Raw genomic sequence first — 25,640 nt, 5'->3', positions numbered from 1 at the left:
AGAGGCAATTTGTGACCTAACCTGTAATCACATATTTCATTCACATTTTGATTACAAGTTTCAGCCACAAATGATGAACGCTGACTTTTCACAAACTAGAGGTTTGTTAAGGCACCCGGCAAACCAGGCCTTTTCATAATTAATGTATGTATCATGACAAAGGTTTTTATATATGCCGTTTTAGTTTCTCCGTTGTTTCTGTTGGTTGCCACTTTGTTTGAATTTGATTAGTTGTGTCTGGGCTTTTAAGAAAAACACATTTCAAGCAGGAATGTGTGTCCCCTTAAAAGTAACTTCTTTAGCAAAATTGACATCATTTTTAAGAGTCAAAGAAGATTAGTGCTGCATTCTTTGTCTGAAACATCTTAGTGCTGTACAGTAAAAGCCATTGTGCCACTGACTCCAGAAGTAGAACATGAATGGCCTTACACAGCACTTTCACAAAAGTACCGACCTATAGATTTTCTCTATATATCTGACCTTGTGTGTGTGTATGTGTGTGTATTGTAAGTCCCTCTATGCACTGTGGGTTTTTTGAGTGGCTGCGGCTGAACATCTGCCACAGCAGCAGACATGTAATAAGAATTCATACTTATATCCTTCATGTACACCAATGCCAATCGTACGTGTCCCGATGGATGAACCATTAGAACATTTGCATATCTAGTATGTGAGTTTCATTGCCAAAGCACCACATCCTGTCACACTTAGCCTGAGGGACGTCGAAAAGAGATCTGTGCATATTTGTGATCGTTTGGCCTTGCCTCCAGGGCAGTTGCTATGGTAACTCTTATAACCTCACACGTATCACATCTTCAACTAGTGTTCTTGTATTTGGTCAGCTTAATATCTACTTATCATTCATGCAATCATTTTTTTAAATGTACCCAATGAATGAAGAATGAGAAAAACAATTATTAGCTGAGTTTCATAATGACCTGTCTTTTGAAATAATGTGGATTCACTGCAATAGTTGGAATATCATGAATTTCTTTTTTTGTAGAGGCAGATTCACACCTGAACAATGTTATATTATTTTTGACATTATTACAATTAAATTAAATTTGCCTCAGGATAAAGAATACAATTAAAAGACAACAGAATACAAATATTCTATCTCGTCCAGACATACAAATGTTATTACTTTAGATAGTCTTTATGCTTACATTTATAATTATTGTTATACTAAAACTCTCTCTTTGTATTCGTAGCATGTCACAATGGCATCAATATTCTCAAGTTAGATGTTCACTATCAAGGTTTGTCGTTTTAAATGCACATTTTAAAACTTGTGGTGGACTCTGTTCATACACACATTGATAACAGATGTATTTACTTCAATAATCTGTCAAATTCTGTAATTATTGACATTTACAGGAGATAAAGTTGGAGTGATGCGGCTGAAAATCTCTTCTGTTATGTTCCCAGTCTTCTGGATCCGTTCGAAGTAAGAAGTTTGTCTGAGTTGAAAGGGATGGGATAAAACACATTTAAAAAAAGCAAGAACTAAAACTGAACCCTTCCAAATCCCAGATGTAATGTCCACTGAAGGAAACAAGCCAGCAGATGTTCACTGAAAGACACTATAGCAGAAGGAACTGTGAAAACACCAACTCTAATGACAAACTGAAAAGCTACCGTCTACTGTACAAATGATCATACTGTAAAATCCATAAATGTAACAACTACTTTAATTCCTCAATTAAAATAAGAATACATTTCAATCATGGGAGAGAAACCGTGTTGAAACACAATTTTCATTTTAGGACTTAACAGAAAATATATTACTTTCACCCATAGAGGGTACCAGCTGTGTTTATTGTGAGCTTTTCTTAAATCATGGATGAAAAAAGTCAATCTACAAAAGCGCTAATAGTTTGCTGGAAAGAGGGTTAGGTCAACTGTCAGCATGGTTTCTGAAAAGAAGATCAAGCGATGCATATTTATTAAAAGTAGAAAGGCAACTGTGTTGCCAGAAATAATAAAAATACACACAACCCTGAATAAAATTAACGAGAAACTTAGTAGGACAAATATATAGGACAGCTTAGAGTTTTAAAAAACAGTTTACAAAAACATGTTTGCCCTTGTTTTAAGTTTTATCTTAATAATTAATCACATTGCTTAAAGATTGTATTTGTTCTTCTCACCATGAAAGTCAGAGTGTAAGTGGAAATGTGCTTTGAGAAGGCTGCTAATCTTTACAACATTTCATGCTCAAAACAGTTTAGGGAAATTAACTACAGTCGATCTACCAACCACTGGCCACATCTCCAGTGTTTTTCAAATCGTTTTTTATTATGAAGCTAATACATACACACAGTACATTTTCTGGGCCAGGTTTAGCTTCTATACCATACAAGATCAAGCTGTCCGGCACATTGATTACATGTACATACTATTCATAATTTCAAAGACCGCTTGCAATGTAAAGCCCGAAGCCTCATCACCACCTGGTTGTAAGCCGACTCAACTAAACATAACGATTATCCTATATGACAGGATGGAATAAACCAGTCTCTCTGCCGCAGAGGCCTTCATGCACTGTTGGACTCCATTTGTCTCTACTTTGGTTACCATGAAGACTGTTGGGATTACTAATAAACAATGGCAGTGGGTTGCCACCTGGTGATTGCCTGCTGGAGGAAGGAGACCCAACCAGCTGGCCATTCTTCATCACTGGTGCCAGCCGCGGCCCCTTCCTCAGCACATGTGTAGTGCTCAGTGGAGAGGAATGCTAGCTTTCTTGTGCATCCATCATCCTCTGTAGGTTATAACCCTGTCACAGACTGCAGGCAAGACTCACGCTGTATGTTTATGATAGAAGCTTACCGGCTGTTGTGTAGCATGGTATATTTTCGTGCTGTGTAAGCTGGTGCCATTGTGCTCTGGCTGCAGCTGCCTTAAGTGAGTCTACTACTGAGTTCCACTTCAGAGAAGAGACGATTGGAGGGTGAATAAAAGCTCCAAGTCAGTCAATTGGCCCTGAATTGTTAGAACATAACTGCAATATCAGCAGTGCAAAAAGAAAAGTGGCTGCCTTGGTCAACTCTTTTTCTCGGCTTAACCTGCTCAGCCCCTTACATTGACATCAGGGCCAGGTGGATAGGGAGGAAATGGAAGGAGGAGAGGCACTGTGCTCGATTTATCAGTAATTATGGAGTGCTATTTTCTCTGTCTCCTATCTATGTCTGCCCTGGGAAGCAGTAGCCATTCTTTAATCTTGACACCCGGTGATCATGTAACACAAGGACGTTGCTATTAAAGGTGGGGAGAATTGGAGGGGGCCTCTCTCCTGATCCTCTTTTAGGGGAAGCGGGTTGACAGATGGTGAGCACGGGGATACATGAGCGAGAGGATAAAGGAGAATGGAGCCGTTTCTTCAAAACTCAGGAGGTTTTGTAAGGGTTAAGCGGTAAGAGGAGTATCTAGGGAATCTTCTGTAGCCTTTTCTTTGAGCATAAAAAAGCCTTGCCAAAGGACACATTAACTAATTTCATTTTTAGATGAACTAAAACAACTGTAATAATGTGAAATTCCGTTGTAAAGCAGAGAGGTCTTTATGATGTTCCCCCTGGGCTTGCTTTGCACTGAGTTAAAAGCAATCACGAAATGTTGGGGGTGATTATAATCTGCTTTGGGACAATTGTGTATCAGATAACATGAAACAGCTGATGTTCAGTAGATGCAACCTAGGCCAAATGTTGTGCCTTAACACCTCTTTCAATTTTAGATTATACCTGCCAGCAAAAAGTGACTTCTGTAAAAAGAAAATCAAAAATCTCATCTCATTGATTTTTACTGCAGTCTTTTCATGGATATGCAACATCTAGACCACAAAAAGCCAAATGGAGGCAGCTAATTATTTCTACATTCATTTGATTATAATTGGGTAAAAACTGGATACCCCTACTAAGTCATCCATATGCAGGCAATAATACATCAAAAATATTTCCAATTTGATTAATTCCGAAACACTTGAGTGGGTGACACACTGACTTGCCTTCAATCAGCAGAGGCATATGAAATACACATTGATTGAGTCTCTTAACATGAATAATTTGTTTTCTCAACCAAGTGTAGTGCTGCCAGCGCTGTGCCAACCTGGCACCTCACTCCATTAACAGTCCTCTTTTAATTTTGGAGTAACATCAAATCACCAAGTGGCAGGATTATTATGATCAGTCTTATGTGTTATTCTCCTCACAAAGAAAGAAGACACAGATAGATCTTAAGTGTCTGAACTATGAATAAAGAATCACAAATCAGCCCACAGTGGGCCTATTTGTTATGCTGAAATGCCGTTTTAGCATGAATTCCCTGCAAAAATCTGACAAGCAGAGCCAGACGGGAAAATGATTTGTGTTCCAGTGTGTTTGAATCAAACCACTGACAGTGTGCTGACTGGGGGAATATGCACGGCGTGCACTATAAATACGCAATAAAGCATCTCATATATGATTTAATCAGCCTCTGATTCACTGTGAACATGTTCGGCTGTATTTAATTCCCACCAGATGAATTATGGATGGAATGATGATGTGGGTATTCTACGTACTGTGATGTTAAAGTTACATCATCGTTTAATATGATGCTTGCTAGACACTTGCCGTGTGGTAAAGAAATGTTAAGCTGCATGGTTACTGATGGTTACTCTTGTTAATAACGACTCTGAATTGATGATATTAAAGCTCTAGAAAGAGTTTTTAATCAAGGAACTGCCTCAAAACTAAGGCAGTTGGTAACTAAAGAACCTAAAGAATTTAGCCAGTGTCATTACAGTAAGTAGCAAGAAATTCATTTTTTTCTAAACATGTGACATTTTCATACTGTTACTTAATCATGCCATTGGTGACCTGTGTGGTTAGTGTTGTGGAAAATATGACACATTATACCAATATGTGTTTTATTGACCTCGTTCATTGATCCTGAATTGCTGCTCACCCATCCACAAAAATACATATACAGCACGCGGCATGTTTTGCAAACAGAAAACATTGATTGAATCTTAGGGGACAAGGACCAGTACACATTTACATAAGCACACACACACACACACACACACACACACACACACACACACACACACACACACACACACACACACACACACACACACACACACACACACACACACACACAACACACACACACACACACACACACACACACACACACACACACACACACACACACACACACACACACACACACACACACACACACACACACACACACACACACACACACACAGACACACACACGTGTACCATCCCCAAAGACCTCTGTCTTGCTGATGGAGCTGGTGTTGTTAGTTTTAATGATGGAGAGGCCAGTCCAGGTGAAGCTAGCTTGAGCAGCGTCCTCAGTGGAATTTGTGCAGACTCGGCATGTCATCATGACACCAATGTAGGGCAGAGAAGAAGCAACGCGGCATATTCAAGTCACAGTGGTGAGCAGAATTTTTTTTTTGCAATGTTGGTAGACTTTACATGGACAACAATCTCCCTCGGGCAATAAGACTGTTAAACACCTGAACTGTTGTAACAACATCCATAACATTCATCTGCTACTTAGTAATTATTTATCTATTTATCTAATATATCATTCCAATAGCTTGACTCTTATTTCACTATTTGACTTTTTTTAAACTATTTTTCTATTTGCTTTTTAATATTTACTTGCACTATATTTTTCTGTTTTTTCTGTATAACTGTGTTGCACTGTTGGAGAAGCCTGTGACCTAAGATTTTCATCGACATAACTACACTGTAGCTATGTTCGTATGACAAACAAAGAACCTTGAACCTTGAACCTTGATCTGGCTACATTCAAGGAAATGTAGTTCTGGAAAGATATCATATTTAAGAGAGACAATGACCGTGACTTTATAGATTACATTCAGTCAACGTACTTTTGAGCTCCGGAGAGATTCCATCAAATGTGCTTGTACTTTGATGCTCTGTTCCAATGATCTTTTGTTCAAATATTTCACGTTCAGACAAGTCTTTTATCATTGAGATTGAGCTTAGCAAAAGTTTAATAAGGGATACTTCTTAATTTTTTATAATTTCACCTCCAGGCTACTCTTTCATTCATTACTCCCTTGAAGCCACACCTTTTGGCTAAATTCCTTTCATTCCCACCTCCTCTTAAATATCATACAGTTAAACATTCAACATGCAGCCTCTTCCTAGTTCATTATCCATTCAAGTGAGCTTGTATTCACACATTCTCTATTAGCAACATGGGAGCTAATGGCTAATCAAGAAGCCATTTATTAACCCATTCAACTGCTCCTAAGACTCACTGCTTCCTAATGTCCTCAGTCGCTTTTTAGGCACTAACATAATCACTCTTGCCACCCCTATCAAGAGTTGTGCCAGACGCAAAGAGCTCAGTCACGTCATTCTATAAAGCCAAAGTCTTTTCACAAAGAGGATATGGATTACCAAAGCTTATCTCCAGACCAGACAAAGATGGTTCTCCTATAGTGAGCGTCTCAGTTAAGCACAATTTCTCTAAAAGGCATACCATTACAGTGTTAACTCTTTACACATTTGCTTTCTTCAAACGCCAAGGAGTCTTAAATATCTAATGAGCACCAAGAGTGTATTTATAATGCTGATACAATTACTACCAATAATATTGATTGCTAATGCAAAACATCTTTGATTCTTAAAATCAGCAGAAAATCCGGCTGCAGTCTAGAAGTTCACCCTGGAAACTCGCACCATAGCTTGCCACCTGCATACATCAACAGTTTATACACACAGTGCTTCCAGCACATTATCCATCACAAAAAAGTATTCTCAGCAAAAACAACAGACTAGAAAACCAAACAAATTCACATTTGCAGCCAAGGAGGAACATTTGAAAATCAAAGGGGAGAGGTGCCGCCTACAGATCAGTTGCTACATATTGGCTAAAGACTATTTCTGTTATTTGCAAAATCCCACTAAGCAAGTGCTGATATTACCTTTCAAATAGATATGTTACTAATTAGTAAACTGTGTAACCAGCTCAGCTGATAGATTGCTCCTTACAATTAGTCCAATCTTGTATTTTTTACCAGCAAGGGGCGCTAAAGTCAGAAATGTTGTAATTCTTTACATTAATGTAATTCAAATGTGATGTATATTAAGGATTTTTAGGCCCCAGAGAACTAAAGGGGTTTTCTTTACAAATTGCAATTGCTAAGAGTGTTTTGCTCTCCTTTGTTGGAATTCAAACATTTGAAACCACCACAGTTCTTCAGTGGCTCACAGCACACATTTGGAAAAATTGGTCTGTGAATTATTAAGCAGCTGTGGGCATGTTGTTATTGGCTATCATGCAATGAGGTTTTACTTAGTGCTTACAGCCACAGAATACTTTGTATAAGAACATGCATTTTACATGGCTTATGACTCAGTATACTTACATCTTGAAAAGGAAGGAGGCCAAAGAAATGCTGGAACATGCAGAATGAAAATGCAAGCCTTGTGGCAAAAGCCTCTGAGCTACGGGATAAAAGAGAGTACAGCTTAGGGGAGGAATACAGCAAAAGTAGAATTTCAAAGGCAAGGGGTCAAGAGCACTCTATTTTCTATCCTAACATGGGTAATGTGTACAAGTTGGCTGTTATAACCCATATCAAGGGCGCGTTTTTGCAAACGATAACCTCCTAGGAAGCAGAGGAAAAATATGGTCCAGAAAGAAAGAAAGAAATTGCTTTTCTCAGCAAAAAATCACAATCCTTTTAGTCATATCAGGCCTAAAAATGTCTGCTCAGGATGCCTATGCGCTTGGGGATTTACAGTATGTACAGCACTGCATGTGAGTGCACTTGTGTATAGTACATGATAGAGCATCCCCCAAGATCAGTACTCTATTCACTGTGCCTCTCCTTTAAGAGAAACATTTACAAACAAAATATACAAAACTTTTATAAAAAAAAGCTGTGAACCCTTTCTTTAATCATAAGCTTAAAAATATGTGTATTTCACATTAATTGGGTAACCATGTTTGCATAGATCCTACGTTCAAATAGAATAGAATGATAGAAAGTGAAGTGTATATTGCAGCAGTAAATAGCAAATAGCATACTGTAGGTTAAAAGATGACACTAAATTGGGGTTGTACATTTCTTCTAACTGTGAGGGTGATTGAGCCTGGCACTGAACAAAACCACTCTTCGAATATTGATATTCATACACAGCCATGGCACGAGGTATACGCAATTCGGAGCAGTTTAGCTTTGCAATGCTTAATCTGCAAGGAATTGTGATGGAAGCACTTTTTCTTTTTCACCATCTGTTCTGTGTCTCTGCAGATTTAGCTGATTTATGTAACCCACTGAGTCGGTGTTTGCGCCTTGTTTCCTTCTATTTCATAATGTATGGCTTTTGAATTATTAACAACAGGAGCACTGACCAAAGCCTTAACACCCTTTTTCTTTTGTTTGCTGGAGAGCAGGCAACTATTGCCAACGTCTTGTGATGATTAGCAATTCGTCAAAAGAGAATTGGAAAATAAACATCACATTTTTAGGAAGGAAATGAGGTCAGTCAATTCTGGCATGGCATTGCATCGGAGTGCGCGGAGCAAACGGGGGGGGGGGGGGGGGGGGGGGGTGGGTGGTTACAAAAATAACCCACTGCAGCTGGACAAAATCTCTCCACCTAATGCCAGTGGACCAGTCTCTTGAGAGGCCAGCAGCTGTTATGTATTCCTGTCAGAAAACCACTACCCCTAAAAAGTAGAAGGTTGTTTGAAAAGGTTAGGTGAAGCAGCATTAACTCTCAGAAATGTGCTGGCTAAACAATTTCCTTTTATCTTTTCCTTTTTTGTCCTACACTTTTCCTGTGATATATAAACATCTGGCAGGAGAAATTGCTCAAATATGACGGTCGTTAGGAGTGCAAGTGAAGAGGGACGACTCGTTTGAATCAAACAAATGGTTGTGTTCAAGCTCATCCTGTGCACACGCTGATAAAATCAGGATGAGAAAACGAGAAACATTTATTTTCCCTTCCCGGGTCCTGTACCTCCGATACTGAAATAGGATGAGCAAATCATGCCCTCACCCTGATAAGGTGATACCTTCCCTCACATATGTCTGTACAATAAAATGCAGCTCTGCAATCCAATTGCGTTCTTACAGTTGCCTCGCAACAACTATTCATCACACCCTGCTCCTTGGCACTGATGGTGAGAGTGAAATGTTTCAGACAAAAGCAATTATGACTGATCATTCACAGAAGGAGCGAAAAGAGGAAGGAGGATCTGCTTTTAAATCTGCTGGTAATTACAGAAGTAAACAGAAAAAAATATATATATTTATTAATGAGGCTGAGGTGCTCGCATTGCCGCACCTTTAAATGCCTGTTATGTTTTTCTTTTTACTGAAAGTGCATTTACAAATGCAATAAAGAAAAGCAAATGTGTCTATCATGCAGACACTGAGAGCCGCATCACCTTGGGTGTGTTTACATTACACCTTTCTTACATCGCTCTCTTAGAGATAAAAAACATTTTCAATCCCTTGAGAAATTCCTTTTTGCCCCTTCCTTTGGTCAAAATCTTTGTGGGTCTCTTCAGTGGAAACCACACAGTGGATAATATCACTTGACATTTACATGCTATGAGCAGGGAAGAACTGCAGTATGAACAGTGTCATTTACATCCTCCCAGCAACTCCTATCAGCTCTTATCATGTCAGGGGCTCCTCTGGGTGCATTTGAGTGCAACCAGCTAAGGGGATGGAATTCGCTCTGGCAGTTTTTGCCTTTAATCTCACATTGTTTCAGTGGAACGTGTGAACAGGAGGTATACAGCATGCAGGAATGTCTTCAGGTCGGAGCATTTTGCACCATTTTATTTGCCCCTCTCATGCATCTGAAGAGGAAGGCGGGCAACATATTCAAAATAAAGACTGTGCCCAGCGAGGTAAATCGAAGGAAAGCAGTCAGTGGATTCTCATCAATAAAACCACAGAGTAATTAGAGAAAGCACTTGAAAGCCAATTTGCGAGTTGACAAAAGATCAATCTTCATCTGTAACACAGCCACAGAAGCATGCGGCAGCAGTGGCGGATGTGTTGACAAATGACTTGCCTTTGCTAGCTAGCGTCTCATTCTCTTTGAAGGACTGATGCTGGCTGCAAAGGTAGAAATCCTTCTGTTTCTCCTATCAGTGCAAACCACCTTCACCTGGAATGAAATGAATAAAAGGAGCACATCACTACTTCTTTATGTGTTTAAGAGACATATGCTACTGGTAATCAGTTAAGCTGTCCTGTGCAGAACGGTAATGAAAAGGTGTGTAGCCTATGTATACAACAGACTAAAGGGAAAAAATGCAAGGTAAAAAAAAACAATTGAAGTGTCACAATGTTTTTATTTCCCTTGCTGCAAAATCCCTCATGGAGCAAATTAATTTCGTTTTTATTTCATGCTAAATTGAATTGCCCTTCGGTTAGCCAACGTGTTTAATTTATCCGAATCACACGCCCAAAAACCTTATAGGCCTTCCTTTACCATCCGAGGTGTTTGCTCTCGTGCTTACTCTGAGACCTTATTAATTAGTTTGCTTTATGACAGAGACAGCCCCTGTTTTAAACCATGTCATAAACCGCCCCCGCTTGGCTGCTGTTCTACTCGGCAGCTATCAAATTAACCCTCTCGGCGCACTCCTCACACTGCTCCAAATGACAGATGCAACCCGCTCCCCTCTGCCGCACCTCTCCCGGGCTCGCATTGATCCTCCTCTGAATAGATTTGGACACAATAATTCAGCAGCCAGGTAAATTGGAATAACTCTGACCATTAGTGAATTAGTTTGCTCTTTAAAATCAGCCATTGATCCTCCCCCGAGCTGAGCTGATTGGTTGCTGACCAACCAGATAATTTAATTATCAAAAAGTGTTGCTTGCTCAGCCATGTTTTCTGAAGGTCAGAGTGCCACTGCAGTCCTTTTAAAAAAAAAAGATACGACAGGAGCGAGGCGAGAGATTCAGAGAAAAAGGGAATCCAGTACAAATTCAGTTAGCCGCGGCCCGCTTTCCCTATTCCTCCGATGTTTCCCAGCAATTGCAAGTGGCAGACCATTACTGCGCCTCTCCAGACATCGCTGTGAGCTGTGCAATAATAATTCTCAGAATTCATACAACACTGGTTTGGCATATTTAGATGCAGCTCTGCTCGCTCTCTCCTCATTCTGTCATTCCTTTATATCTCCCATATTAACTCACATCATATTAACTCACATTGAGGTCGTATTAATTAAGTTAAAATAACCCAGAGGAACATTTTCTTGTAGGCTGCCTGCCATACATAACCTTGCGTCAAAGGTTTTGCTTCGCTACGCACATTATATCTGTATCAGTGTGAATTCATTTGCTCTGAGGCAGTCATGCTGATAACAGTTCAGAGAGAACTCCATCTGCTTATGTCCAGACTTTTCAAGCTACAAAATATAGGAAATAAATAGTACATATTCGTGACTAGGTGTCATGCACAAGCAATAGAGAGATAGGTAGTGCAGAAATACATTGTATCTGCTCTAATTCCCTTGAGTCTACCTGTCTCCCTGCAAAAGGCTTCATTCTTCCCTGATCTCCTGCCTCCCTGGGATTTAGAATACAAATAAGGAGAACAAGCCTCCCCATTCTTAAGAACTTTAGAGAATAAAGAGGGACACTTAGGGGCCCACACAGGGGAGAGAGGAATTGATTGGCAAAGCTAGTGACGGGTCCAGAATGGAGATTGAATTCCCTTGAATGAACCAGAATGGAGGAGGAGTTGCAGCATGAATAAGGCTGTTTAAAAAGAGGATGGAGGAAACAAGCCTCCCTTGTCCTGTCTTGTGATTTCCTGAAGCAGACATCCTCCCCTTTTTACCCTGCTTATTCAAGGGTAAACGTGATCCACTCTCTGTCTCCTCCACTCTGCAAATAACATTCATCTGCAAATAACAGAAGACAAACAATATTTCTGTAACACCAACAACATTTTTTAAATGGGTTGCATGCCAGATTTGGGATCTGCGAGATTTGAGTTAATGCAGCCACAGGACAGAAATACCACAGGAGGGAGAATTCGAAAAATGTGATTTCCCCTTAAGGTTGATGGAGTTGAGTGGACTGCATTGGATGCTTTCTGTTGAGTAATCGAACAAACACCTTTCACCAAAACATGTCATTTATTAACATTTTGGATTGATTGATGTACCAGCACATTAAGGCCCCGAAAATCAAGGTTGACTTGTGATGCAATTTTGTTGGTAGGTTGTTGGTCAATGATAACGTCCTTTTTTCTTCTCATATTTTTTTATTTCATTTCACAAATTGTCCTTTGTAAAAAATCTAAATGATTGATGGCAGTGTGTCAAAATCAGCTGGTGTTACACCATAGGGAACCCTAGGGTTAGTTGTTAGTGTTATTGAACAGTAAGCACCACTGCAGCCTCTAACTGGACCCAAGTGACACTTACAGATACGTTTAGATGCCGTTTATTGTGCAGCAGCTGAGCAGATAATTATCTAGCTAGCTGCAAACGGACATTAGCAGTGCACTGTCCCCCCGGTAAATGTTTGTTTGGTGTCAACAAGCTAAGGTGCAGGACAACACTTGTGCTCATGTTTGTAAGTTAGACACAAAGGGGAATTTAGCAGGAAGCCAATGTGGTTGTTGTTAAGTCTGAGACTCACGTGTTATGTAGCTGGCTGCTCTCTGCCTCAGTGTGACCATCTGCTCTGCCTATGATAAAACACTATGGTACTGCCTTATGTAAGATTTGATTGGCCGCATCGAAAACAAGGTCTCCATCTGTGTAGAGAGATACCGGAACTGTATTGTGTCACATTAATTCACAACCATGTGACACCGTTATGAAACAAAGAATATACATTTCTCTCCTGTTGTTTGCGTTTCTTGCTGTAACAGAACGCAGAGCATGTTATTGGCATTGCAGATAGCTGAAACAAACTAAGAATCGTAAGGAAGCCACTTTGTTTGACATTGAATCCACAGTAGTCCAGTAGTAGATCGGTTAAAGGCAGAAAGCCATCATCCCTTCAATGCTGCACTTTACTTTCTTTAACCTACCTTGATGTTAGTGTGACACTGGCTATTGTAGTTCTTCATGAATAACAGAGGGAGTGGGTGAATCATCAAATCCAGTGAATTTCCATCACTATAATTTGACCTTTGAAACGTTTGCGAATATGCAGTTTACAGTTTTTCTCCTAAAAGATGCAGTTGCAGTATTTTATTAATATCACCAGCAGGTCGCCAGATTCCCTCCCACAGCTTCAACATTTGAGCAGGGTTTGCATATGCAGTCCCATCTGGCCCCCATCCAGTTGTTAAATTGCCCCCGTGGTTCTCCACCAAATGATTTGGCTCTCCTTGTGATGCCATTGAACTGTTTTTCTACAACGCACAACAGTTCTCGTAGGACCTGGACAGCAATTATTAACCAAATGTGTTATCTCCTCCCAAGCTAATTTAACATCATCCGCCTTCAGTGGCTTATTCACATGCTGAGTATTTGCTCTTGATGAGTCAGGACTTCTTGAAAGTGAACATCAGTTTATTCCTTAGAGAGTAAACTATTTTTGTGTGGTAAAAGCCCCAGACTGTTCTCTGTGGCATCCACATTTAAACTTAAAGCATGGCGTGACATAGAGTCTGCATTTTGGAAAGGGAAGTATTACAGTGTATTTGATTTCCAATCCTAGCCCATTTCCAGCTGTGCAGCTGGTGCACTGCACCACATGGCTCCAACCCCAAAAATACCAAAGAGTCCATCAAACCACCCCATGTGGACAGTGTTTAAAGCCAGCTCGAATTGATTTAGTAAAGTGGGCCCTTCAGATATTGATGTTGATATCCAGAACATTAATTTCATTCAAGCCTGTTGTTTTCTATCATAGGATCCCTTTGCACTGGGAAAATACTTCACACAATAAAAAGATGGCCACTTCCATATCATAATGAGAGCTTGGTGGCCACGATGAATCATGTTCGTCTACTAAACATTTTGTCAATTGGGGCTGTTTGTAAAACCAGACTGCTTTTTTATTTATCCTTATATTTTGGTGTAAGGTGTGATAATGTTCAGATGCAAAAATCACAAGGCGGACCTTCGGGCATGAGATAAATAACATTTCCTGGCAGTACAAGATAGAGAAAACGAAGTATACAGATATAAACAGGCTTATAGAATATAGCATTGATAAATGACTCTCATCATGGGGCCATATGAATATTAATGTACTCACTGCAGGACGTTTCCGGGATCCAGACAGCAGTGACGCCTCAGGTGATGGAAATGACTAAGCCACTGGGTCAACTGCACGACTGATTTTCATTTTAGGGAGGCAACACAATGCACGCCTGAACTATAGCGATAAGGTTCCATAATGTACGGTATGTAAATCAGAGTTAGGGGTTCAACAATGTGTAGCTATGGATATTCCACCAGACAACATTTTAATGTCAAATGTATTTTGTTCCTGCTATCTGAAAATGTGTTGTTTTGTGGCGTAACCTTAAACACATGTTGCACAGCCTGAACCATAGAAGAGAATATAACCGATTTCCTAAACATAGCAGGATGAGCTTCAACAAAAGAAAGACAAATGCAACATTCTGGCTTAGTGCGGACGGTAATCCAAAAATTTATTTTAGATTTGTTTCTCAATAATGAATATTAAACACTTTGTGCCCTATACGTGGGGTGTCATCAGCTAATCTCTTTTGTTCTGAACTATACGACCACGACAAGCAGTTCAATGTCCGTTGATTTTATTTCAATGGTCCTAACATATTTAATACAACACATACTCTATATAGCCTGGGTCTATAAAAGGACAGTATTTGCTTTTGTCACTATTTAAAACAGTTTTTTTAATAACTATTGTGGACTTATATTAACGAGCAAAATGGTGCATTTCCTTTTTTATTTCTGCTTGGTGTTCCACACTTAATGACCACAGTAAAGACTCAAGATGCATCATTTATGATGACTTTAAATACAATTGTATTTACTATAAAGTCTTCAAGGGCTTTCTTCCAAGGCTTTTCTTTTGGTCATCTAAATTAACCGAAAATTAAATTAACTCATAAACACATTTCATTATTTTTTTAACTGACACATTTGTCATTGAAAAAGCGGTTTAACTTAATCCTTTTTAAATTGGCCTGTTGAGTACACTTTGTTATTTTGTCTTTGCTGCTGAGTACCTTGTGAAAGGGTGAAAGAAAAAGTTTGTTTTCCTTTGCTGAAAATCCTAAATTGATGGTTGAGATTTCAATATAATCTGATTCTAAGAAGTGATTTCACATCCAATTAGTAATACAATTAGAGATATTTCAATTATCTATGTTTGTTCCTGGTACTGAGGAAAAAAGAGGCGGTGCTTAAATATAAAACACAGAGATAATTCAAGGCGTCATAAAAAACTGAAAAACTAATTTCAACAATGATAGTGTTAGACAAAAGTAATTCCCTTTAAGTATGCCAATGTGATTTTTTTGTATCTTTTGCAATCAATTAGTTCATCATCTATTTAACAGGGAAAGATTAGACCCATTACATTTTCCCGGCTCTTTTATGATGTGTTATTGTCTAATGAACCATGAAAGGGGGGAGGATTTTTTGCATACAGTAGCATTTCATGGCACACTGTTGGGTGCTCCACGGCCAGGGGCCAAAGTTCTTAAACGCAATTACTGATGAAAATCGTTTCCTTATCAGTAAGAGACTAAGACATAATTCCACTGCCAAGTGGATAATAATATCAATCAATGCAAAATGAGGAAATTGATCATTTCAATGTTCTGGTAAAATGGTAAAATCATTTTTGATGATTTTTGTTCTTTCTTTAGGCAGGATGTGATGCTGGTAATGTTGTACCTTGTTCGCAATGTGTTTAATTTAACATTTTTTCAAAGGAAAATAAATTGAAGATTGTGCCGTATTGTTTAATACATCACAATATTAGTTTTACTGATGTATTTTAAGTTGGCATGAGTTACATTTACTGTGCATTTTCCCATCCAGGCTGTGGTAGGTGTGTATTGTCCGCTGCCTCTGTGATAGTTTGAATAAAGAAAAAGTAAATTGGGCCTTGTTTAAATCTGGTTTTAGACAAACTCTTCCTGCTTCTTTGCTGATATGTGTTAGCAATTTATATGTCTCTAAAATATTTATAGACTAAGGTCATATTTAGTATTAAAGTGCCATTTTATAGAGCTAAGGGCAATGATACAATTGTAATACCCATCCCTAGCCGCTTTAGTGAAACAAAATGGAGTTTTTATTTTGTATTTGATGAAAAAGACAATCTTTTGGATCAACATTAGTTTTAACAATTCATGAAGCAGCAAGTCGATAGTTGAAAGTTTCCTCCAGTGGTAATTGACACCGCTGGGAGATGGCGTCCTTCCACATTAGTGGCTGGGTGTCATAACATATCGTAAAGCAGGCTTCTAACCTTGTCAGAACTTATCATGACACCAATTAGATGTCGAAGAAAAAAGAGACAGCCACACAGCTGAGGATGTACTTCATGCTCATCTGCAAAAGGGTAGCAGTTTTTGTATAAAGAGGCAAAATCTGTGTGGCTTTCCAAAAATCTCTAGGGACGCATGAAGGGTGAACAATCTCAGAAAGAGCAGAAAATAAATACACATCATGTCACGGTAAAGTGGCAATGACAAGGGCACTATCTTATTTGTTCGGTACAACCCAATTAACCTCACTCTATGACATTCTCTTGTAACGCTAAAATAGACTTTGTCATGTAACAGCTCTCTTTTTTTGTCTCCCTCCCTCCCTCCTTCCCTCCTACCCTCCTTCCCTCTTCTTTTCTCTCCCATCAGGTCTCCACATAATGGAGCGAGAATGAACAGAGAGCGGCTTAAAAAAAAGCATGAACTGGAGGTTTATTGAGGTCATCTGCTTCCTGTTTATATGGGACCATATAACAGTTCAGTCTTCCCGCCAGGACCCGTTGGCCACTGAGCAACATGTCACCAAGCAATATGACTGGCTCATCTCTGACCGTGGACCTTTCCACCACTCTCGGAGTTATCTCTCCTTTGTGGAAAGATTCCGCCAAGGATTTACGACCAGATATAAAATTTATAGGTGAGTCCACTTTCAGCTGGTGTACTGTTGCCACGCATGCTTTTTAAGAATCTGTCTGTTTTAATGGCTTTTTCTATTTTGAGTTTTTAGCTGCAAAAAGCTGCACTGTGTACATTTTTATCCTATTAAGTGTGCATCTTTTATACTGACTTGCAAGAACTCTCAGCACTGTGAACTCCTTTTTCTTAAATTAATAAGGCACTCTGCTAGGACCTTCACTCCACTCCAAAAATCCAAACATTCTGGACCCAAAACTTTACATAATCGCATTTAAAGTCTTCCCCATGTATTTTAAAATACATACGTCCATATTTTAGGTGCAGGCTTTTGTTATACGTTTACAGTCTTCAAACCCAAGCCATTACATTTGACATTAGTAGCCAAACAGTAAGTTTCACACTTCAGAATTGAAACTCACTGGTTTTAACTGGCTATTGATGAAGTAAATAGTTAGACATATTGTCCATCCATCCCTTTTCTCCCGCTTATCCGTGGTCGGGTCGCGGAGGCAGCAATTCCGGCAGAGAGCCCCAAACGTTCCTTTGCCTGGCCACATCAACCAGCTCTGACTGGGGGATTCCAAGGCGCTCCCAGGCCAGCGAAGAGATATAATCCCTCCACCTGGTCTTAGGTCTACCCCTCGGTCTCTTCCCAGCTGGACGTGCCTGGAACACCATAGGGAGGCGCCCAGGTGGCATCCTTACTAGGTGCCCGAACCACCTCGACGCGATGGAGGAGCGGTTAAACTCCGAGTCCCTCCCGGATGACTGAACTTCTCACCTTATCCCTAAGGGAGACACCAGCCACCCTGCGGAGAAAACCCATCTCGGCCGCTTGTATCCGCGATCTCGTTCTTTCGGTCATGACCCATCCTTCATGACCATAGGTGAGGGTAGGAACGAAAATGGCGCGGTAGACAGAGAGCTTTGCCTTCTGGCTCAGCTCCCTTTTTGTTACAACGGTGCGGTAAAGCGACTGCAGTACCGCTCCCGCTGCTCCGATTCTCCGACCCATCTCACGCTCCATTGTTCCCTCACTCGAGAACAAGACCCAGAGATACTTGAACTCCTTCACTTGGGGTAAGGACTCATTCCCTACTTGGAGTGGACAGTCCATCGGTTTCCTGCTGAGAACCATGGCCTCAGATTTGGAGGTGCTGATCCTCATCCCAGCCGCTTCACACTCGGTTGCGAACCGATCCAGTGAGTGCTGAAGGTCGCAGACCGATGAAGCCATCAGAACCACATCATCTGCAAAAAGAAGTGGTGCAATCCTTAGTCCACCGAACTACAGACCCCCTCCCCCACGACTATGCCTCGAGATCCCATCCATGTTTATTACAAAGGGAACCCGGTCATACGCCTTTTCCAAGTCTACAAAACACATGTAGACCGGATAAGCGTATTCCCAGGCCCCCTCCAGGATCCTTGCCAGAGTAAAAAGCTGATCCGTCGTTCCACGACCAGGACGGATTCCGCATTTTTCCTCTTCAATCTGAGGTTCGACAATCAGCCTGACACATTGTACGAGACATTAAGTAATTCACTACAAAAAACACCCCCCCCCCAAGTTTTAGGGCCAAAAATGTTTTAAGTCACTTTGGCTACAAGGGATGCATCTGTTTTAAGGAGTCTGATTGATGCTTTACTTGTGAATTTTGCACATATCAAAATAAATGTTGATGTGTTACGTTTTAATGATCACCCTAACCCTAAACTTTATGCAGACAATTCGAAATGCTTCTGCTTTTAAACCACTGATCACTCATTTGTATCAGTGTTCCACTGTAACAATGTATTCTTGTTAGCACATTTTACATATATGCATTATAATGTCCACATTCTACCTGATTTGTTTATTTTCAGCTAACTTCTCCTTATTTGTTACATACAGAGTACAAGGTAGAGAAATAAGATGGTTAGAAACCCTCTTTCTCAGAATGATGTGCTTTGATTCCCTTAGATCCCAAGTCCCTAGTCAGTATCGAAAGACTGTGAAAGAGTAAGAGAGTCATTTGCTTCATTTGAGTTTGTTTTCTGTCTCTCTGCTCCCTCTCTCTTGGTAACTTGCCACAGCCCCCGGTCCCCACTGGCTTTCGTGCCTTGATATTGTCACATGAACAGTAAACAATACATTTGCATAATATGTAACTTGACAGAGCGGGATGTTGCACAGAGATATGAATCTCAGAGGCAAAACTTCTGAGGCCTCGTTCCAAAGCCTCTGCACAGCCGTCGAGTGCTGTCTGTGAAGTTGCAGTGATTTATTAAAACAGAGTGTGTGTTTGCATGATGGGGGCTGCTGGGAATGTTGCCGGGCCCAGGTGGCTCCTGTTGTTTATCCCTCTTAACAAACCATTAGTGGCATCAAACTCAGCCATCAGTGCTAGAAATTATTTTCCTCATGACAAGACAATTAATTCTCACATTAAGAGTGTGAAGAATTGGATGTGTTTCTCGTTAAAAATTAGATGGCAACAATTAACATTTCACATTCACATCTGTCAGGCATCTGCAACACCGGCAGACAAAGTGTGATAGATTCCTTTTACAGCTACAGTATGTTTTAAGTGATATCCCTAAAAAAACATGTCCATTACTAACATGAACACTATACAATAGAGTCTAGTGCACCCTACTTTTTTTTTCTAGTGAAAGGTTATATACCTGTAGTATTTAGTAAATAATCATAAACAGTATTTGATCCAAGGCTGTGAACATTCTCCCAAAGGAACAAGCGTTCCCGTAGGTTTTTCATCCCCACTTGGACCAGCAGTTATTCTCAATGATTAGTACATCTTCAACCATAGCGGGGGGAGGGGGGGGGGGGGGATGAATACGTGACATCAGCTGGTGTAGTGTTTGGTTGGAATAAAATCATACGTACCCTCGGCACATGATTGCCCAGCCGTGCTCTACTCTAACCAGCAGTGAGAACTGAATCGCTCTGTAAATTTCCCCTGGGACTTTCTCTGCCTCGACGATTTAGTGCTGGAAAGCGGTTGGATCAGATTGGCAAAGAGACAAAGCATCCATACTTTCAGGGTTCTCTTATCGAGGGAGATTACCCTGGAGGCGCGCTGCGTGGACAATGCCAACCTGATCAGCAACAAACAAATCTGCCCCATCTTTAATGACATGACCTAATTTATAGGATAAACACAGATTTAGGAAGTGCCAGCCTCCTGTCGAGTGCTCCGGAAAGGTCACAGTCACTTGAAGGGGAACGACGCAGCGCAAGGCACCAATTATTCCCTCCCTCTAGACGTATGTCTCCTAAAGAAATGATTGGAATGCGTTTTGTATAAGTAATCGTCACCACTGTGTCACTGCTGATTGCGATCTTCAAAATGTAATTCCTTCCCTTTTTTTCTTCCCTGTTATCGTACGCCTAGCTGTACATTTCCTATATGATATTCATCTGTCACAAGAAAAAGCCACTTTCACTGCTCGCTGCATACTGCTCCTGTATCCGACCTGCAGCTGAATAATGTGTATCAATGTGTGCTTCAGTTAGTGGTGAAACTCGATGGCCTGTTTTGCTCACACTATAGCATCTCTCATTCTGTTGCTTGTACTCTATTATGGGGTCGAATGTGTTTCAGATAATGCGTGTTCTCTCTTTGGTCTTTGTTCACAGAGCTCTATCTCAGGTTCTTGTGTGCCTGACTGAAAAACCAATATAAATGCAAATCTGTTAGCCATTAATGCATTTTAAAGCCCTCAAATCAGCATTCTACTGTAATCAAAGGACCAAGATGAGGGCTGTTATTTAGAATACAAATATTTATGAAAATGAATAGTTCTGATGGATCAAACTTTGAAAAGACATGCAGTGAAAGAAGTGAATGAATAGACAGGGTTGATCGAGCGACTCTTGTCAATGGACCAAGGCTTATGAGGACCTCAAATAAATCTATCCAAGGTTTTGAACCAAAGGATGTGATGTCCTGTGACAGTATAATGTTTGGAAATGAAACGAAAACTCAGTCAATGTAAAACTTCAGAACCTCTTCATGTTATCCTTATTCTCCAGCGATGTTGAAGAGTTGTTTGGATATTTTCTGGTCGCGTTGCTGTGTATGAAAGCACTGATGTAAAACGAAACATCAGATTGTGAGTAATAGGTTAAAGTAGTGGCCAATAACAATCAGTTAAAAACCTAAATAAAGTAAGGAAACATAACGAAACATACTCACAATACAGGACCCTTAAGTGCAATTTATAAACATTTAAATCATTAGCGAAATAGAAACATGTAATTTGTCATGCTGGATCAAAAGTGGACAGAAATAAAAACATTAAAACAGTTTGCACACTGAAAATCCCTTAATTTCCTTTATTATCACATTCACACAATGTTTTGAGCCATACTGTATGTTCTTCTTTTGACTGCTCTTCAACAAGCTTGCAAAGCAATGACAGAATCAGTCAAAATACGCACTTATGTATAATGATATTAAGTGTCACATACAGACTCCATTAAAAAGGAAAATTGAGACATTGTATGTTTTCCTGCATTGTTGAAGATAATTGCGAATCCAATCTTTTTATGTAATTATAATTTATGTTATCAGTCTATTATATCCTATATTAATTTTCAGACTCATTAAATCCTTTGAGATTGCTTGCGCATATATGTTAGCAAAATGGGCACGTTCTGCTCGAAGAAAATACATATCATTTCTATGATTATCTCGTGTTGATATATCTATTTAATTGCTTGCATTTAAATATCTGAGACAAATCCTCTTTTCATTAAAATAAAAAGAAAAGATAATTGGGTGTCTAAGTTTCTGTAATACAGTTTATAGAAAGGAGCATTTTATTGATTATAAAAACACTGATTTCCCAACAAAAAACTAACATGCTAAACACTATCTAAAGCTATTTACAGTAGATAGCTAGCTAGTCAAAAGGCGTATCTTAGCTTAGCTCACCTTAGTTTGAAAATTGGAAAAAAAAATAGAAATGCTCTTAACAAAAAATGAGGCCAACTTTTTGCTGATAAAAAAATGTACGTAAAAGGTAAAAGTAATTGGCATAATAATAGTTGTGTATCCACATAATGAGTCTTCTGAAGAGCAAGCTATTAGCCACGGAAATGCAATTTCTTCACTTCCAGTTCATTTCTGCCAAAAGGAAATATCTATATATACAGGACTGTCTCAGAAAATTAGAATATTGTGATAAAGTTCTTTATTTTCTGTAATGCAATTAAAAAAACAAAAATGTCATACATTCTGGATTCATTACAAATCAACTGAAATATTGCAAGCCTTTTATTATTTTAATATTGCTGATTATGGCATACAGCTTAAGAAAACTCAAAAATCCTATCTCCAAAAATTAGAATAGTTCCTCAGACCAAGTAAAAAAAAAAGATTTATAACAGCAAAACACAATCAAACATTTGAAAATGTCCATTAATGCACTCAGAACTTGGTTGGGAATCCTTTTGCACGGATTACTGCATCAATGCGGCGTGGCATGGAGGCAATCAGCCTGTGGCATTGCTGAGGTGTTATGGATGCCCAGGATGCTTCAATAGCGGCCTTTAGCTCATTAGCATTGTTGGGTCTGGTGTCTTTCAGCTTCTTCTTCACAATACCCCACATATTCTCTATGGGGTTCAGGTCAGGGGAATTTGCAGGCCAATCGAGGACAGTAATGCCATGGTCAGTACACCAGTTACTGGTGGTTTTGGCACTGTGGGCAGGTGCCAGATCATGCTGGAAAATGAATTCCTCATCTCCATAGAGCTTTTCAGCAGACGGAAGCATGTAGTGCTCTAAAATCTCTTGGTACACAGCTGCATAACTCTGGGCTTGATGAAACACAGTGGACCAACACCAGCAGCTGACATGGCTCCCCAAACCATCGCTGACTGTGGGAACTTCACACTGGATTTCAAGCAACTTGGATTTTGCTCCTCTCCAGCCTTTCTCCAGACTCTGGCGCCTTGACTTCCAAATGAAATACAAAACTTGCTTTCGTCTGAAAAGAGGACTTTGGACCACTGTGCAACTGTCCAGTGCTTCTTTTCCTTAGCCCAAGTCAGACGCCTCTTCCGTTGTCTTGAGTTCAGAAGTGGCTTGACCATGGGAATACGGCTATTGTAGCCCATTTCCCGGACACGTCTGTGAACAGTGACTTTTGATACCTGGACTCCAGCTTCAGTCCACTGTCTTTGAAGCTCCCCCAAATTCTGGAAGCGACTCTTCTTCACAATGCTGTTAAGGCTGCGGTCATCTCTCTTGGTTGTGCAGCGTTTCCTGCCACATTTCCCCCTTCCAACAGACTTTTTGTGGATGTGCTTTGAAACTGCACTCTGTGAACAGCTTGCTCTTTGAGAAATTTCTTTTTGTGTCTTACCCTCCTGATGGAGGGTGTCAATGACGGTCCTCTGGACAGCAAGCAGTCAGATCAGCAGTCTTCCCCATACTTGTGATTTAGTTTACTGAACCAAGCTGAGTGTTTTTCAAGGCTCAGGAAACCCTTGCAGGTGTTTCGAGTTAATTAGACGATTCAAGTGATTCGTTGAACACCCTACTAGTATACTTTTTCATGATATTCTAATATTTAGAGATAGGATATTTGAGTTTTCTTAAGCTGTATGCCATAATCAGCAATATTAAAATAATAAAAGGCTTGCAATATTTCAGTTGATTTGTAATGAATCCAGAATGTATGACATTTTTGTTTTTTTAATTGCATTACAGAAAATAAAGAACTTTATCACAATATTCTAATTTTCTGAGACAGTCCTGTATATATTCCACAAGAATGGAACCTTGTGGAACCCCAACAGGGTTGACGAGGTACTGTAGGGGGATTTGGTGTGTTTTGGTCAACGGTACCAAATCCCCCTACCTTGTCAACCCTGTTGGGGTTCCACAAGGTTCCATTCTTGGACCATTACTTCTCTGTACACTAATGACTTGCCTATGTCCTGATTTGAATGTACAAATGTATACCGATGATGCGGTCATCTTTGTACAGGGGGAAAAATACTGAAATAATCACATCCTCTCTCTCAAATGCATTGGACAAGGCTCAACACTGGCTGAACAACATTTGCTTACAGTTAAATGCAAAAAAAACAGTATGCATGATGTTTAGTAAACAACCAGTCAAAATCGAAGGATCCAATGTGTTTTTAAACGGAGCAGAATTAGAACTAGTCCCCCACTTCAAGTATCTTGGAGTCATACTGGACTCGAACTTAACTTTTAAGAAACATATTAAGAAAGTATCCAATACCGTTAAATTCAACTTGCAACATTTTAAACAAATTAGACCTTTCATAAATGTCAATGCTGCTAAATCATACCTCCACTGTATGATTCTGTCCCACATTGAATACTGTTTTACAAACTGGTCGTTTGATTGTGCCACACACCTGAAACCAATAGAACAACTGTACAAGAGGGCTATCAAGGTGTTTGACGGAAAGCCATATTCATACCACCACTGTACCATCCTTGAAAAACACAATTTCTTGAGTTTTGACAATTTAAAGTCTTTTAAAAGTATGTGTTTTTTTTATCAATTTTTACATGGACTGGCCCCCCTCCCTTAGGGGAATTCATCCACATAAAACACACTGGACGCTGCACTAGGTCAGAAACCAGAGGAGACTGTGAGGTCCACCGTAGACGGACCACTTTTGGACAAAATGTCCTCTCCGTTAAAGGCAGCTCATTGTGGAATAGCCTCCCAACTGAGATACGGGATTGTCCCACTCTCAATAGCTTTAAAGGTCAACTCAAAGAATGGTTGAAAAACAAACAGACGTGCAATCACCGCTAAATGCACTTTAACACAACACTCCTCTCGCACTTTATTTAGCACTTTTATTTTTTCTTGCACTTTATAAGTCGTAGCTGATATATTGTCCTGCCGTGTGGTAAATACTTGTGTGTGCTGCTCTTGCTCTTTTGCACTTTTTGCATATCATGTATTTTGTTTTTGCTCTGTTTGTAAAATGTAATTTTCTTAAATGTGTTATGTGAGGGACTGCGGATGGAAAATAGCTCAAAGCTAAATCTGGCACTGTTACGCTTGACACATTTGAATGTTTAAGTGTTCATTACTGTGCATTGTCCCTGCCAAATAAATGATTAATTACAAATAAATAAATAAAAATATCCCATTCATGTAGATGTGCCCTTTGAGGTTTTATATAGGCTTGAATCCTTTAACACTCAGCTTTAACACCAGTTTTGATAGGCGTAATGTGGTTGGACTTCAATACAAACACAAGCATAAGAAGCACATGCACATTATGCATATCTCTAACTCAACATTTCCTTCATGATATTAATTATTCCTAACTAATCAGTCCACGGATAACCACTTGATCAGCACAAAACCCTGAATGAATTATCTGGAGCTGTAATTTGCATTTGCAAACAACTTCCTTTATTCAGTCTCTAATTTAAACCGTTCATCAAACAGCTCTGCAACTTGAGACTCACTTCACCTTTTATTCCAGATTTT

At 39.7% G+C, this 25,640-nt stretch overlaps 1 protein-coding gene across 1 annotated transcript in view; it reads left to right on the top strand.

Annotated features, from left to right (window-relative positions):
• Nucleotides 1–25,640, top strand: part of brinp1 (bone morphogenetic protein/retinoic acid inducible neural-specific 1) — a 106,053-nt gene that overhangs the window by 6,657 nt on the left and 73,756 nt on the right. The window contains exon 2 of the mRNA XM_079658361.1: nucleotides 16,872–17,139. Coding sequence (XP_079514487.1) covers nucleotides 16,922–17,139 — 218 coding nt within the window. The 5' untranslated portion in view covers nucleotides 16,872–16,921. The remainder of the gene's footprint in view (nucleotides 1–16,871; nucleotides 17,140–25,640) is intronic.

Source organism: Notothenia rossii (assembly GCF_949606895.1).
Source record: "Notothenia rossii genome assembly, chromosome: 11".
Lineage (NCBI taxonomy): Eukaryota > Metazoa > Chordata > Actinopteri > Perciformes > Nototheniidae > Notothenia > Notothenia rossii.
This window is presented reverse-complemented; position numbering and strand designations above follow the sequence as displayed.